Source organism: Acipenser ruthenus, chromosome 8 (genome assembly GCF_902713425.1).
Source record: "Acipenser ruthenus chromosome 8, fAciRut3.2 maternal haplotype, whole genome shotgun sequence".
NCBI classification, from domain to species: domain Eukaryota; kingdom Metazoa; phylum Chordata; class Actinopteri; order Acipenseriformes; family Acipenseridae; genus Acipenser; species Acipenser ruthenus.
Genome location: NC_081196.1, coordinates 2,593,465 through 2,611,115, shown reverse-complemented (window position 1 = coordinate 2,611,115; position 17,651 = coordinate 2,593,465). Strand labels below are relative to the sequence as shown.

Genomic DNA, 17,651 nt, shown 5'->3' with positions numbered 1-17,651 from the left:
GGGAGACGTTCAGGAGGACATAAAGATATTTCAGACTCCTGTAAGTAGATCATTCATGCACTGGGCTTGTAACGTATCCAGATGACTTTTAATAATCAAGAAGCTCACACAGACTCATTTGATTTGAAGTTTTAATGAATCAGAGCAGTATTAGTACCCCTTCGGTTTATTAAGTGCTTAAAAATGGATTGAGTAGTTACAGACTATGTCGAATCCCAGCTGACACGCAAGCTGGGAGGTCCAGTGCCTTAACAGATATACTAGCATTAATACTTCAATACATTTATGGTTACAACATGTTTTGCCCTAAGGCTACGCATGCATAAAACTAAAAACGCCCACCGTTAAGTCCTAAAGCATCCTATATGTCAATCTCATAGACTAAAACATAAGTCATATACCTTATAGCAATACCTGTGTTTAGCTTAAACACTAATAAGACTACTTTCAGATCAAGCTTATTTCTCTAAATAAGATGCTTGACTGTGAACATTTGAGTTAATTAAATGACATTCTCGTTTCTGCCTTTCTCCTCAAGGTTATAAACCTTAGCACCAGTAGCTCAGACAAGGACAAGCTTAGCTCATTTCACAGGTGTGTTTTGGTCAGCGTGACCCCAGCCTAGCTTCCTTTTTACTCAGACTTACAAAGATACAATAATATTTTTACTGTTATAACAGAATAGACAGGAATATAGAATGCTCTAGCATAGCTATAGGTTAATACAGAGCATATTATAACTTTTTGAATGAACAGTGTGTTTTAACAATGTGTTTAGTATTTCTTCTGGCTTTATATTCTTTAAAACACAGTACAGTTATTACAACATTTTAACACACATGCAGTTTCACAAATGTTCAATTTGCATTCCAAAGATCAGCCTGCTTCCAGTAGCTGTCACAGTCTTGGGTCAGTTTCTGCTCTCAGTGAGTCTGTCAAAGCCACCACAGGTGTGTCTTTAAAAGCCTGATACCTGCAAAAACTTAAATCTTGTTAGCAGAGCTTCCATCTCTACATTCTCATTCCCATCATCAGTGGAAAGACTTCAAATAAATTAAACTGTTTCTATCAAAGAGACATCTATCTCTGCCGCATACACCTTTCTCTCAAAAAAGGTGATTAATTTGTGACAAGATACTGAAATGTAATAAAACATGTTAATATTTCAGTATCTGTCTGTCTTTAAGATACTGAAATGTGATAATACATGTTAATATTTCAGTATCTATCTGTTTAAGATACTGAAATGTGATAATGCATGTTAATATTTCAGTATCTATCTGTTTAAGATACTGAAATGTGATAATACATGTTAATATTTCAGTATCTATCTGTTTAAGATACTGAAATGTGATAATGCATGTTAATATTTCAGTATCTATCTGTTTAAGATACTGAAATGTGATAATGCATGTTAATATTTCAGTATCTATCTGTTTAAGATACTGAAATGTGATAATGCATGTTAATATTTCAGTATCTATCTATCTTTCCATATATGTACTTTTACTGATGCAGCCAGCAACTGGGTTTGCAATGGGATATCAGCAATGCATTGAGAAAACCTCATTATTCAGACTCATTCATTTCATGGCTTTCACTTCTTGAGGGCTTCGTCATGTGGTCAAATGATGAGTATATATATTTGTCAAACTATTTTGCTTCCGTTAGGTCAGTGGTTCTCAGTCCTGGTCCTGGGGACCCCCGGTGTCTGCTGATTTTCATTCAAAATGAGCTCTCAATTACTGAACTAGACCCTTCATTGAACTGATCATTTGCTTAATTAGACCCTTTTAATTGTTTTCAGCTCTCAAACAATTGCAGAGTTCAAGTTACTTATAGAATGGTACAGCTAATTGAAATCTGCAACTGTTAAGAGCTGAAAACAATTAAAAAGGTTTAATTCAGCAAATTGTCAATTCAATTAAGGGTCTAGTTAAGTAATTGAGAGCTCAGTTAGAATGACAACCAGCAGAAACAAGGGGTCCCCAGGACTGGTTTGGGAACCACTGCGTTAGTGGACCACTGGCTCCATCTGCTGGCCAGATTCTGCACGGCAGAAACTCACGAGTGCAATATGTCATTATCAGAACAATATTCATGTTTTAGTAAAATACATAAATAACAGTTAATAAAAGAGGCACAGGTGGGGAGAAAAATCATATAATACTACAGAATGGCAGAAAGGGGCCGCATACATACTGCTTGAGGAGCACACAGCAAAACAAAGAAACCCACATTGTACCTCAATGCAAATTATTATTATTATTATTATTATTATTATTATTATTATTATTATTATTATTATTAGTAGTAGTAGTAGTAGTAGTAGTAGTAGTAGTAGTAGTAGTAGTCGTAGTAGTATGATGATGGCTTGCATAATATAATGCTACCTTTTAATTGTTAGCTCTTCGGTAATTTATAATAATAATAATAATAATAATAATAATACATACATACATACATACATACATACATACATACATACATACATACATACATACATACATACATTCATGCATGCATGCATACATACATGTTTAGCAAGCCTTCCCTTAGTATCTAAACACACTTCTGATTTGACATTGTGACATGTTTAAGTGCTTTATTCATTGCTGTAAATGAGCGGAGCTCGCAAGAACAAAGAATGGGTTTTTCACAGGAGTAACATACGGATCCCACCCCGGTATCTCGAGTCAGGATCCCAACTCCATGCACACAGCACACTCTTGTATCCGTTTGATTCTGAATAGACACAGACAAAGGGCGGACATGTTTCCTTAACAATAATAATACTCGATTTGAGTATAGACTATTTACTTTTGAAGAATGTAGAGTTTCTTGTCTATAGAACAAGGGCTTCTTTTTTTGGGTTATTTGACTAAATAAAAGCGACACGTGTAAGCGCATTGTACACTGGTGACAAGCACGCCAGGTGAAACGTGAAGACCTGCCAGATCCTCATCACAGCCACTGCACGAGCACAAAGTCACATCCTAATAACGTCGGTGAAGTGCAGCAGGTCTGTCCGTCTGACGCAGAGGCGGATGATCCTGCGCTGTGTTAGAACACAGCTTTCTAAATGTGTAGCGGGGGATAAGGAGTGTCATTTCAGACTTAAGAGGATTTAACAAACAGTAACGAAGCGTTGCTTCGGTTCCTACCCACAGTCGACTGCACACACAGATTACCTGGAGCAGGGCAGCACAGCACAGCACAGCACAGCACAGGACAGGATGTTCACTCGAGACAATGATCCCTCGGGTCTCTTCTTCGGGACAGCGGCGGGCTGCAGAGTAACGAGATAGCTAGATGTTATACATTTGTGAAAACGAGCCATGAAGACGGCAGCAGTAACCAGCCCGGTCTGTAACGCGGACTGGATGGGGTCCCTGTCACCGGCTTTATCATCCATGCCGCTCAAGCACTTGGCTGTGCCAGGTATGCGTTCCTTTTCAATCCTTCTATCCTCTATTTATCACGCTGAACTAGAATCTGTAAAAGAAAGAAAACAAGAAATAATTAAATAATAAAAAGTAATAGTACAAGGCAAAAAGAAGCTCTTAATGTACATTATTATTATTATTATTATTATTATTATTATTATTATTATTATTATTATTATTATTATTATTATGTTGTCTGAAATAATAATAACCTACGTTTATTTACATTTTATCTAAGAAGTTATTCATTTCTTTAATGTTTGTTGGTATATAATAAATAACACACTCTCATAGTTACTTAATGCAGTTTCATTGTATTTATTATTATTTTTTTGGTTTTAAATGGCTAATCTGTACTATATTTTTAAATGTGCATTGCAAGCCCATCAATTTGACTTACAGTTGGATACAGTAATTTATAAACAGTCCCTAACATTTCTGCAAAGTGAACCAGAGATTTGTTCAGATGTTTTTTTTTATTTGGAAATGCACTCTTGTGAAATATCGGGTGGTAATATGGATGGACTAGTGATGCCAACATGACAGTTATGACTTGAGTTATATATTAAACTGCAGCGCTGCTCTCAAAACAGGGGCTTCCTATCAGCACACTGTGGAGACTGTACTTAACGTGTAAATGTTTTTGCAGGATATATGTAAATTGTATCAGAAAAGGGTCAGGGTTATGCAAACAAATGGCACATTAAGTACATTGTAACTATGCATAATGATGTGTAAGCACACATGTATTTAGTAAGTAACTATGATGTAAATACACAACAGAGACACGCAATGTAAAGTGACACTGTAGTTAATAGGTTGTCAGTTAGAATTGGTCGACTTTAAAGACATGTTTTTATAGAGGGCTATCACATGCTTAGCCTTTTACTGAAAGCTACTACAGCAAGCATCTATTGACCTACATATTGTCATACTTGATGCCTTTAGGAAAAATTCTGAAATTTTAAGACTTAATTTTGAACTGTTTAGACTCTGAACTATCAGCGTCCCTGAAACAACCCCCCAGTGTACTAACACTCAATGAGGAAGGCAGGTTGATGCATGGAACAGATCTCAAGTCCTCTCCAGGGTCCTCTCTCTCCAGTGCAGACCAGGGCTAATCCTGTATTGATGCCACATGGTGTCTGAGCAGCGATGGCCTTCACCTTGTTCCTTTCACTTTGACTTTGGTAACCGTCAGGAACTCATTCCCGGGAATAAGAAGACCTGATCATGGTATACAGGGGCCAAAAACCCACCTGAGCCCTCCCTGCTCCACTTACCATTCCCAAATACAATGGAAATAACAACCAAACAAAAGCACTGCAGTCTCATTGAGACCCCATGAAGCAGAAACGATGTCAGCACGGGACGAGTCACTCCGCGGGCCTCCTCTCAAAAGCACTGTCAGTCACAGACCTAGCACTTTGTGCTGGCGTCTCACAATTCAGAATAGATCCCGCTTTGTTTGGCTTTTTATTTTCATTGCAAAGTACATTGATAGCCTACAGCAAAAATAAAGACAATAAATGTCTTTTGGCTTTTTGTAGCTGTTGGAATACTGGGCTCTCGAGTGGCTGTATTTGTGGTTTTTACCAGAAGATCTTTGGCGGTCTGTATTGATCTCGGCAGTGCTGACCCTGTCACCAGATTAGTGCTTCTCAAACTGGGGGATCCTGTGGGTTGTAAAGAGCACAACACAAGCACACCTGTTCAGTGCACATTGGCTCTACTGCATTGTAGCAGGTCTGACACAGAAAGCAGACCTTGTATTTTGAAACTCTTGTCAGATTAAGAATACTTAGGCGATCATTTATTTTGTACCCTTTCATGCATGGAGACCTCATATGGGGATGGATAAAAAAAAACCTTTTAGTCTTTATAAGGAGACATGTGGAAGACACAAAAACACAATAGCCAGCTCTCAGCTTAAACTACTTAAATGTCATGCACTACAGAACTCAAAAGCTCTAGTGTATCATGACCTATGCAGCGGCAACGGAGCAATCTGATTGGCTGGAAAGGTTGTGATGGTTTATTATTCATATATATCCTGATTATTCAATACAAATCTAGATTTAAATATTTCTACCATTTATTAGTTTGAAAATAATTCAATATGGGGGCGCACCAGACCAAAGTCACTATAACGGGGTCCCAACTCGACAAGGTTTGAGAACTGCTGATTCAGAGTAAAGTTTTAAAGGGGTTTAATGTAGCCAATTAAATAATTCCACACATTGTAAGTCTGTGCACTGGTATTCACTGTGCAGGTCTCTAATGGTATTCACTGTGCAGGTCTTTAATGATATTCACTGTGCAGGTCTCTAATGGTATTCACTGTGCAGGTCTCTAATGGTATTCACTGTGCAGGTCTCTAATGATATTCACTGTGCAGGTCTCTAATGATATTCACTGTGCAGGTCTCTAATGATATTCACTGTGCAGGTCTCTAATGGTATTCACTGTGCAGGTCTCTAATGGTATTCACTGTGCAGGTCTCTAATGGTGTTCACTGTGCAGGTCTCTAATGATATTCACTGTGCAAGTCTCTAATGGTATTCACTGTGCAGGTCTCTAATGGTATTCACTGTGCAGGTCTCTAATGGTGTTCACTGTGCAGATCTCTAATGATATTCACTGTGCAAGTCTCTAATGGTATTCACTGTGCAGGTCTCTAATGGTATTCACTGTGCAGGTCTCTTATGGTATTCACTGTGCAGGTCTCTAATGGTGTTCACTGTGCAGGTCTCTAATGATATTCACTGTGCAGATCTTACTGTGCAGGTCTATAATGTTCAATGTTTAAAGAAGAATGTGGAATTATTTCATTAGCTGCAACCATTCTCCTTCTCTTTGGTAAAGTGGCCACTAGGGGGTGCAATTGTAATGTGTTTTAACTAGCTTTGTAACTTGGCTTGTTATTTTGGGAGTTCCATAATAAAATCACTCATGAAACCTATTAATTGTGCAAAGGTCTGCAGAGGCTTTCCTACTGCGATATTTTCAGTCAATTCCTTGTTTCCTTGACCGGCAGGTGATCAACTCGGTCAAGGCGTGTCGTCAGCTCAACTGGTCAGAAACGACTCATAAACTGAAATGGCCAAACCTGTTTTGTTATTAACAAGTTTCATGGTGTTCCAATGAAGAACCCCAGTCAAATACGTCCTCTAAAATGTGAGTGATTTATTACTGTATTTTGTGAGCCCCTGAAAAATAAACGTTGAGAAGGAGCAAATTGTCCTTTGGTGTAAGCTCTGGTCAGTTTTCAGCAGGCTATGGAGATCTCTCACTGGGTTTTGTTGTTGCTTGTTCAGGATCTCACGACTCCTTCAGCTTCTGGGTTGATGAGAAAGCTCCGGTGGGACCCGACCAGGCTCCTGTGGTCAAGCGGCTCGCCGGGTTCTTCCGCTCGCTGGGGAAGAAGGTGATGAAGAAGTGGTCCATGACCCAGAACCTGACCTTCAGGGAGCAGCTAGAGGCGGGCATCCGCTACTTCGACCTGCGCGTCTCCTCCAAGCCCGGCGAGCGTGGCCACGAGATTTATTTCATCCACGGCTTGTTCGGCCACAAAGTGCGGGATGGACTGATGGAAATCGACAGCTTCCTCAGCGCTCACTCCAAGGAGGTGATCTTTTTGGATTTTAACCACCATTACGCCATGGGCGAAGCGCACCACTCGTACCTGCTCTCCATGCTGCAGGAGGTCTTTGGACGCAAGCTCTGCAGAAGGGACTGTGAGGAGGAGATCACTCTGGAGTATTTGTGGCAGAAGAAGTACCAGGTGAGACCTTGGGCAGAACGTCACTTGAGGTTTCATTAGCTGTCATAGGCTGAGGAAAAGACCGCCAGTACAGTGCTGTCATGATCCTCAAATGTATGGATTGAGCCGCCCTGGAAAAGACAAACAGCGAGTGTTTCAGGCACAGTACAGCTGGGCGCTAGGCAATCGAGCCCACAAACAGTGCCAGTTCTGCTAAATTGTGTGGTAGTTTATGATATGAGCTTCTGTTGAGACCAGCAAGCTTGCAGATTCATATCCAGCTTCTCCGGAGGTGTGAGGCTATTTAAGTAGGTTGTTAAGCTTTTAAACACACAGAGAAGACAACATGTTTTACATTTCAGTTTCTTCCTGAGTTATAATGTCATTTAGCAGCAGGAACATGTCTGTAGGTTTCAGGTGTGGAGAAAGCATGTGTCTCTACAATTAAAAGCACAGTACTGATGGAGAATGTAAATAAACTGTCTCTTCCACAAATTTCAATGCACAGAAGGGTGAAGGGAGTGCAGTGTAAAACTGAACTGCATCAAAGCCCTGCAGTCAGGCTAGTTTGATTTTCTTTTGAAACTCAAAGTCTAAATGCCGCTGCCCAGGTACCCTGGCAGCGCTTCATCGATAAGACAAGAAGCTCATTAGCTGTGTCACTGAAATAAATAAACCTTGCCTATTTCTGCTGCTAATCCCGACAGCTTGGCAGAGCAAAGGTCTGCAGGAAAGACGTGTGTAGATTATCTGGAGGCAGTGGTGCGAGTGAATCACAGTGACAAGCTTTAATCCAGGCAAGGACAGGATGCTTGGAGGAGACAGGCCCTCTTAAAGGAGTGCTTTAAGGCCATGGCCATGGCTGTCAGCTCTGCTTCTTGTTGTACTGCCCTCTTTGTTAAGATGAATCTCTAACAGCTGCAGGTGAGGATGTAGAGATTTCAACTTTTCAAATTGTGTTCTAAACATGCATTGTTTTCTGGTGCAAATTAAACAACACTTACAGGCAGCCAGACAGTGTTTGAGAACTGAAACAGTGTAGCTACAGCTATGGCCAGAAGATTTGCAATAGAATTAACAAATGTTGCTTCATAAAGTCGAATGAAACCTGCTGAATGATGTTACGCTAACATATTGAATTACACACCGCTTTGTAGTTTTTCATATACTTCACGAAAAATGGAAAAATGCGACATTTCAAAGTCTAACATGAAATACTGTACTACTATTATGGCTTCCAGTAGACTTTTGCGATATCATTTTGTAGTTTCTTTGATTACATGATGTTAAATAAAAGATCTAAATTATGTTCATATAGTTTTTTTCTTTCATTTTTTCTTAATACTAAAATTCTAGGTGATGCAAAACTTTTGTCCATAGGTGTAAGTTATACATAAGTGGCTGTCACAAAGACGGCCAGAGTGGGTGGCGTCAGACCAGATGCAGGAAGTAACAAACAGACAGAGATTTGGGTTTTGGTTGAGCTGAGCGCGTGATTGCGCTCAGCATTTAATACAGAAAATAAAAAGGTTTGCAACAAAAACACAGGACACGGCACTTGAGCCAAAATAAACAGACAAACAAAACGAACTACACAGACAAACACGGTGAGCTTCTTTTACTATTATTACTTTTACCATACCCTCCGTCTCCTAACCCGTTCTCCACTCACCGAACACCAACCCCCAGTGAGTGAAAACATGCAGCTTTTATGCAGTTGTACCGAGATTCGATTGCTAGTCAATCATTCAATTGGAATCTCGGTACAACTGCACGTGAATTAATTAAAGTGCAATTCCCCGTGCTCACATATTACTTTTTACTTGCACGTGATGTGATGTGCCATCCCCGTGCCTAAATACAAATATACAATTTACACACACACGTGAAACACAGACCGCTTATATCCCGTGTACCAATGCCTATACACCAACATTTACACACAACACGTAACATATAACATACACAGGGGGGGCACTTTGCCACATATACCCCCCCTTGTGCAGCGCACACATGGCCTCAATGGCCACCTCCCCCCTCAGTCCCAAAGTCCCGGAAGAGGGGGAAGCAAGTTGTTTCTGGGGGTGGCCATGGTGGAATGTCTGGCACCCCCCAATTCTTCGTGGCTGGCAGCTCCCTCTTCCGGGGCTTCAGCCACACTATCTGCTGCCGCGAAAGTGCAGCTGGGGGAGCTGGTCTCCTGACCCCTTCCTTGTGGCCGCCAGCTCCCCTCCGTGGGGCTCCGGCCACCGTGTTTCCTGCCACGGAAATGCGGCTGGGGGAGCTGGTCTCCTGACCTCCCCCTCTTTCTTTATGGCCGGCAGCTCCCCTTCATGGAGCTCCGGCCACAGTGTAGCGACCCGAGGCAAAGCAGAGGCCCCGGCGACCCCAGGCGAAGCAGGACCCTCGACGACCTCAGGCGAAGCAGGATCCCTGGCGACCCCAGGCGAAGCAGGATCCCTGGCGACCCCAGGCGACGGCAGCAGCAGCGGACCCTCGGGAGGTGGAGGCAGAGGCAGCTCCTGCTCCTCTCCCTCGGGTGGTGGTGGTGGTGGTGGAGGCAGAGGCAGCTCCTGCTCCTCTCCCTCAGGTGGTGGTGGTGGTGGAGGCAGAGGCAGCTCCTGCTCCTCTCCCTCAGGTGGTGGAGGCAGAGGCAGCTCCTGCTCCTCTCCCTCAGGTGGTGGAGGCAGAGGCAGCTCCTGCTCCTCTCCCTCAGGTGGTGGAGGCAGAGGCAGCTCCTGCTCCTCTCCCTCAGGTGGTGGTGGTGGTGGAGGCAGAGGCAGCTCCTGCTCCTCTCCCTCAGGTGGTGGAGGCAGAGGCAGCTCCTGCTCCTCTCCCTCAGGTGGTGGAGGCAGAGGTAGCTCCTGCTCCTCTCCCTCAGGTGGTGGAGGCAGAGGCAGCTCCTGCTCCTCTCCCTCAGGTGGTGGAGGCAGAGGCAGCTCCTGCTCCTCTCCCTCAGGTGGTGGAGGCAGAGGCAGCTCCTGCTCCTCTCCCTCAGGTGGTGCTGGTGGCGCTGCCGGCTCCTCCGACAGCGGGGGTAGAGCTGGTGGCGGGCGTCTCCGCTGGGCTCCCTTCAGCAGCAAAAACAGCGGCTGCTGTGGAGCCTGAGCTTCACGCCCTCGTCCCTCCCAAAAAAAAATAGGGGTTTGGGCCTTCAGCTCCTCCCCTCCGGACACAGGACGCACCGGCTCCTCCCCTCCGGACCTAGAACGCACCGACTCCTCCCTCTCGGGCCGTGGACGCACCGACTCCTCCCTCTCGGGCCGTGGACGCACCGACTCCTCCCTCTCGGGCCGTGGACGCACCGACTCCTCCCACTCGGGCCGTGGACGCACCGACTCCTCCCACTCGGGCCGTGGACGCACCGACTCCTCCCACTCGGGCCGTGGACGCACCGACTCCTCCCACTCGGGCCGTGGACGCACCGACTCCTCCCTCTCGGGCCGTGGACGCACCGACTCCTCCCTCTCGGGCCGTGGACGCACCGACTCCTCCCACTCGGGCTGTGGACGTTCGGGCTCCTCCCACTCGGGCTGTGGACGTTCGGGCTCCTCCCACTCGGGCTGTGGACGTTCGGGCTCCTCCCACTCGGGCTGTGGACGTTCGGGCTCCTCCCACTCGGGCTGTGGACGTTCGGGCTCCTCCCACTCGGGCTGTGGACGTTCGGGCTCCTCCCACTCGGGCTGTGGACGCTCAGGCTCCTCCCGCTCAGGCATAGGACGTGGCAGCAAGGGCTCCTCTTCTTCATCCTGCATGGGGCATAGGGCCAACGGGTGCCCATATGCCCCACAGCCAGGGCACCACTCCCCCCATCCCAGTCTTTGGGCCATTGCCTGTAGGGTCCTGTGGACGGAGCAGGGTATGGTGGTGTGGCTAGTTTGGCCACAGTCGAAACACCACAGCCCTGCTTCCGCCTTTCTCCCTTTGCCCTCCTGTGCTCTTCTCCAGCCTCTTCTCCCCATTTCTTCTCCTTTTGTTTTTTTTTTGTTTTTTTTTTTTCCCCAAAAAAAACTGCGGTTCCCGCTCTGGCCTGAGCCCTGGAGGCGCTGTCGTCCCGGTTCTGACACCACGTGTCACAAAGACGGCCAGAGTGGGTGGCGTCAGACCAGATGCAGGAAGTAACAAACAGACAGAGATTTGGGTTTTGGTTGAGCTGAGCGCGTGATTGCGCTCAGCATTTAATACAGAAAATAAAAAGGTTTGCAACAAAAACACAGGACACGGCACTTGAGCCAAAATAAACAGACAAACAAAACGAACTACACAGACAAACACGGTGAGCTTCTTTTACTATTATTACTTTTACCATACCCTCCGTCTCCTAACCCGTTCTCCACTCACCGAACACCAACCCCCAGTGAGTGAAACATGCAGCTTTTATGCAGTTGTACCGAGATTCGATTGCTAGTCAATCATTCAATTGGAATCTCGGTACAACTGCACGTGAATTAATTAAAGTGCAATTCCCCGTGCTCACATATTACTTTTTACTTGCACGTGATGTGATGTGCCATCCCCGTGCCTAAATACAAATATACAATTTACACACACACGTGAAACACAGACCGCTTATATCCCGTGTACCAATGCCTATACACCAACATTTACACACAACACGTAACATATAACATACACAGGGGGGGCACTTTGCCACAGTGGCCTATACAAATTCATGAACTGGTTGAAACAAAAACAACCTGCACCACTGGGAGTACTTGAGGACCAGGGTTAGGATACAGTAGAGATAAACTGCATCATACTTTGGTGCTGCAGGAGGAGAGTCAGGGGCTCTGTCCATCATCGTGTGCATAATCGTGTCCACAGACCACAATGCTGAGATCAGTCGCTCTTGAGCAGCGATTCCAGTCTCTTATGAGATTACAGGACAGACCTTAGAGCCCTCATGCTGTCAGGATTCCATCTCATAGGAGTCACATGGGCGGGAATGCGTGCAAGCAATAAGCCCAGAAAGTAGGCCATTGGCCAGACCTAATCACATGATTATCATTGAGAGGCACACACAGGAAATGAGCAGCTAGAGAGAGACTGTTTACGTAAAACGAGGCCAACACAAATGAGTCATGTGCACGCCATCCATCCACCCATCCCTCCAACATCCAGCCCATGTAAGCACCTTTATTTGGTCCCTAAGTTTCCTTATTGTAAAACAAAAACTACATGTACTGTGGAGTACTCTGGAGTACTCTGTACGCATTGTTTCCAGTATTCAGATCTGATCTGTTTGTCTTGAATGCTGTGAACTCCAGTGAACTATGATATTCAGCTATTGTATTCAACACGACACACCTCTGAAAAACAACACTGTACCGTACTGCCTACTGGAATTGCATACAGTCAACCATAGCCTTCGCTATAATCTTTTAAAAGCATTGGGGGCTGTTCAGACAAACACAAATGTAACAGTAAATCATTTTTTAATGGAACATCTTCAGCACTGTTTACACATTACCATACTGATGATGTAACTGTGTCTACAGCTAAAGTAAGCGTAACATGTGCTTGCTGCGTCTATTGTAATAGAGAATGTATAATATCCCTTCTAAAAGATTCCCATAGTAAAGTTCTAGCAAAGCGTATTAAAGCATAGTGAAAGCATGGTAGATAAGCATAAGCCCAGAGAGGTTTGGTAAAGCATATTAATAAACATGGCATGGTAAACTATGATGAATGCATAGTAGAAACATGTGAAAAGCAGGCATGATTTCTGTGCTGTTATGTTCTTTATCCCGCAGGTTATTGTGTTTTATCATCACAGCTCAGCAGAAAGCTGCCCCCTCATGTGGCCCGGTACCAAGATCCCCGCCCCGTGGGCGAACACCACGGACGCATGCAAACTCATCCAGTTCCTGGAGACCACCCTCGGGGAGCGGGCACGCTGCGGGACCTTCCACGTGTCTCAGGCCATCCTGACCCCCCGGGTGAAGACCATTGTGAGAGGACTGATCAAGGGCCTGAGGAACTTCCTGGTGGAAAGGTATGCGCCGCCTCGCGCTGTTACAAAGGGCAGCGCCCCCTTGAGGTTTAGCACGGTATTACAATCAGGAATATACAATCCTATTTTCAAGGGCTTTTTAGGTCTTTTGAATATACCCACTTATGTGCGGTAGAGTCAATCAAATCAAAAGCCTGAATAACACACTAAAAACAGTAGTGTTTTCCACCCGCCAATATAAACACACACCCCGATCTGTGAACACAAGCAACAAGCATGCGCTTATAGTCGTAATTATATTGAGTGCTGTGAATCTGTGAAGGGTCCTCTTGGACCGATACAGCAGTAAAAATGTCCGCACCCCAGACGAGAAGGAAATTCTTTTAAAACACTCAATTGCCATTGATTGGTGCTCAGTTGTAAAGGTGAGAGAAGGACAGTTTTCTTGTTTTGAAATCAACACATTATGAATGGAATTATTGAACACCTGCTGATGAATGCTTAAGAGTATGAGAATCAGCGCACCTCTAATATGTTCTGCTGTATCTTGTACAAACCTGCTTGACATTCAGTTCACACACACACTGTTATACAGCTAACCATCCCGGCAGGTGGCCTGAGCCCTCTTGTGATCCTTATATAGCCCTCTGCTTTCCTAATTGGATGCTGTTTATAATGAGATTTGCAGGTTGCACTCCCTTGTGACTCACTGCTCAGAGACTGCTGTGGAAAACACTGAACCTGCTTTTTTCCCAGTGATAGAAGAATGTTTAATGAGACCCTAGAAAATAGAAGCTACCGTTTCAGTCGTAAGACCGTCGTCAGAGCACGACCGAAACATTAGCTTCTATTTTCTTTTCAAGAATGAAAGAAGTGAGATATGGAACAATCCAGTGTGCAGAGTGTTGTATTTCTCATTCTGACATGCGCTCTCCTACGCGCCTCTGATGGGACTAATCAGGAGTGCAGATATTTCATTTATTTTGATACTCTTTAACTGTAGTGTCATGATAACTTACTCTAATTTTGTTAATTGCAAAAGTTAAGTAACCACAAACCATACGGCTCAAAGACCAGCGTCTTACCATTCAGCTAAAGAGCAAGCTGTGCAGTGGAGAGGCAGGTCCCGGTGATGCCTGATGTCAGTATTATTAACTCATCAGCCGCCACAGGTGGCGCTCACTTTGCCTTTTTATCTTACAGGGGCTGTGCAACAACTGATAGCAAGTATGTGAACTCCTGTAGTTTGTGGTTGCTAAGCTCGTAACAGTGAATCCCTCTGATGGAAAGCACTACTAATACAGTACTACTAATAGCCCAGTATAATAATAATAATAATAATAATAATAATAATAATAATAATAATAATAATAATAATAATAATAATAATAATAATAATGAGGGGTCTTTCTTCCTCTGCTGTTCCTGTGTAGGAATCTCCCTACGATTATGACCTGGGTGAAAGCGCAGAAGCCTGGAGTGAACGGGGTCAACATCATCACTTCAGACTTTGTGGAACTGGTGGATTTTGCAACGACTGTAATCAAGCTGAACAACCTGCTGCTTCCCGACAAGGCCATTACATGAAGTGAGCTTCAACTCGCCCCTCATTGTTAGGAACGCAGCAGGAGACGCTACTAGCTGGAAGATAGTGTTGAGATCGCCCCGTATTCTTTTTCTGTTATAATGAAATTGAAAGACTCAAATATGCCAAAAAAAGGTGACCACTGACAAGGTGGTTTATGCCTTGGCCAGCACTCCTTTAGGACTGAATTGTGATGGTCTGCTGCAGAATCATTGCTCAGGTGATACTGTATACAGTAACAGAGCAACCCCTAACATCAGATGAGTGAAGGTCCATCTTCATGCACCAGCAGTAAGGACACATCTGCGGTCTTAGTTCTGAATTGGGTTCTGCAGTGTCCACAGAAAGAGTTGGGTGTGCAAGGGTTAAAATACAAGCCAGCCTTTCCATGAGAACAGTCCTTTGCGAGGCTTCGCGTTTAGGGATGGAAAGTACAGCAAAGGCTACTGCAATGCGTATTGCGTTAGTTGCTTGTTTGTTTATTAATTGATTTGTATTCTAGTTGACGCTGTTCTTTAATAAAGAATAGAGGAGCATGATTGTCGAAATGATCTGTAAGATATGACGTTACACGCTGCCAATGGGTCCAAGTTGTTATATATATATATATATATATATATATATATATATATATATATATATATATATATATGTTTGTGATAATAGATGAGTTAAGGTTTTGACTCCATCTAGGTATTGACTCCACTGAGTATACTATTGTAATTTAATGATGGAATTGAACAGCTGTTCATATCATACTTAGTGCTGCAGTCATACTGTCCTCCAGTTTCACATTTCAAATGGTTGAAAACAGTGTTGAAATGTATTTGTGTGGGATACTTGAGCCACTACAGGGGTGGTAATGGTGTTCTCATTGCAAGGCAGGTACAGGAGGAGGAGCCCCTACAGGGTTTAGTGAGAGCGGCAGCATGTCTTAGATGATTTAGAAAAGCAGATTCCAAGCACAGTGGTCCGAGCTCAAAGTAAAGCCTGGAATAGCCCTGCCTGCTATGCAACAGGGAGGCGTTTTAGTCTGTCAAAGAGGACTGTTTGCATGCGCAACAATCTTTACCCACGCCTGAATCCAAAAAGAGTGGTTTCAAGAAGAAATCTGTTTTCTGCCCAGATACTTTGTGGCAGGCGTTGATTTTAACTTGGCAGGGAGGGTTGGAGAGAATCTGCTGCTGTTTTAAAAATACTGCATATATATATAAGATATGCACACAGCGAATGCATTGGGTAGCACTGCTGCTACTGCAAACAATCAAATGCATGATAGCATCAACTCTGTCTGGCAGGAGGAGACTGGGTGGAAGGGTCTTCTTTTTGAGGAATGAGGCTCATCTTTTTAATTGCTATGCACTTATAATCTAAACGTGTCCTAAATGGGGATCAATGCAGGGGCCACCCAGTCAGCCTCAGTTGGACTTAGACTTGATGCAGAGTAACACGTTATAACACTCAGTACATTGTTATTATGCAGTAAGTAATTACACACATGTAGTTATACAGTTACTACAACGTTACCAACTTTCAAGAAACTTTCACTTAACTGTTCTACTGTAAGAAACTAAGTCAAGTAGACAAGCTAGTACAGTGGAAGGGCACTATCGGAAACTTTCTTATTTGAATTTGTGTTGTTATAGTTTTACCCTTGAATTCCAATTGAGCATTTTAAAGTTATGGATAATTAAATAGCAACTACAATCTTACTAGATAGTTTGTGTAATTGTAGTGCAATTTGTACCACTTTTACTAAAACGTTGCAGAGCATGCCACTATAGACTGTATAAGGGTTAAAAGGCAAGCTGAGGCTGTGAGTCATTTATATCTAAAGATGGGCAGCTGGCATTGCACCTACAATACTGTAATCTATGCCTTGTAAAGATAAATATGTCATTTTAGATGTATTACATGTATCTATAAACTAAACAAAGAGAAGGGAAATCCATCAGTAAGCTATTGAACAGTGAGTGTATCTGTACTGTAGGGCAGCTGATTGAGGTTGAGAATGAAAAGGACTCAGAATTAGTTCCATCAAGATCACAAGGTAATTATCTCAGGGTCTCAACGCTTCAGACCGTTGTTTTAGGAGACATTTTGAAAGACAACACTGTCTGTGTTGTTTATATACCAAAGTATTTTATAAATAATGTACAGCTTGTAGATATATATATACACAGTGTATGTGTATGTATTGAATAACGCCAGTATCTTGCTGCCAGTTGGATAACGGGGCAGCAGTGTGGAGTAGTGGTTAGGGCTCTGGACTCTTGACTGGAGGGTCGTGGGTTCAATCCCAGGTGGTGGACACTGCTGCTGTACCCTTGAGCAAGGTACTTTACCTAATTGTATGTAAAAAAATAAAGTAATTGTATGTAAAAATAATGTGATACCTTGTAACAATTGTAAGTTGCCCTGGATAAGGGCGTCTGCTAAGAAATAAATAATAATAATAATAATAATAATGTGTTTAGGTGAGATGTACTGTATATGAAGACAAGTCAAGATCTTTCCCCAGACCCCTTGCATGCACTGGATTATCTTGTACATGTATTATTATTATTATTATTATTATTATTATTATTTATTTCTTAGCAGACGCCCTTATCCAGGGCGACTTACAATCGCAAGCAAATACAAATACATTCAAGTGTTACAATATAAGTCATACAATAAGAACAAGAAATACAATAATTCTCAAGTGTGACAAACCACAATTCAATAATACAGCAGATAATAGTGAAAGTTACATCAGGATATGATTAAGTAGTGATAGTTACATCAGGATATGATTAAGTACAAAATACTACAGATTAAACACTTGGGAGATTACAATATTCTGAGGTACAGGATTAAATGCAGTAAAATAGGGGGCAGATAAGAGCAAAATAAAGCATATTT

At 43.3% G+C, this 17,651-nt stretch overlaps 1 protein-coding gene across 2 annotated transcripts; it reads left to right on the top strand.

Moving 5' to 3' along the window:
* The first annotated feature begins 3,030 nt into the window (after positions 1–3,030).
* LOC117405245 (PI-PLC X domain-containing protein 2-like) lies at positions 3,031–17,646 on the top strand. 2 transcript variants are annotated; one of them, XR_009329305.1, is made up of 5 exons: positions 3,031–3,441; positions 6,764–7,230; positions 12,963–13,204; positions 14,596–15,017; positions 15,157–17,646. XR_009329305.1 is itself a non-coding variant. In XM_034916006.2 (4 exons), exons 1-4 carry the CDS (start codon positions 3,339–3,341, stop codon positions 14,747–14,749), a joined length of 966 nt encoding a protein of 321 aa, XP_034771897.2. In that variant the 5' UTR covers positions 3,031–3,338; the 3' UTR covers positions 14,750–17,646. The 2 variants fall into 2 exon arrangements, 1 of the variants encoding a protein (XP_034771897.2); XM_034916006.2 differs by having other exon boundaries at positions 14,596–17,646.
* The last annotated feature ends 5 nt before the right edge of the window (positions 17,647–17,651 follow it).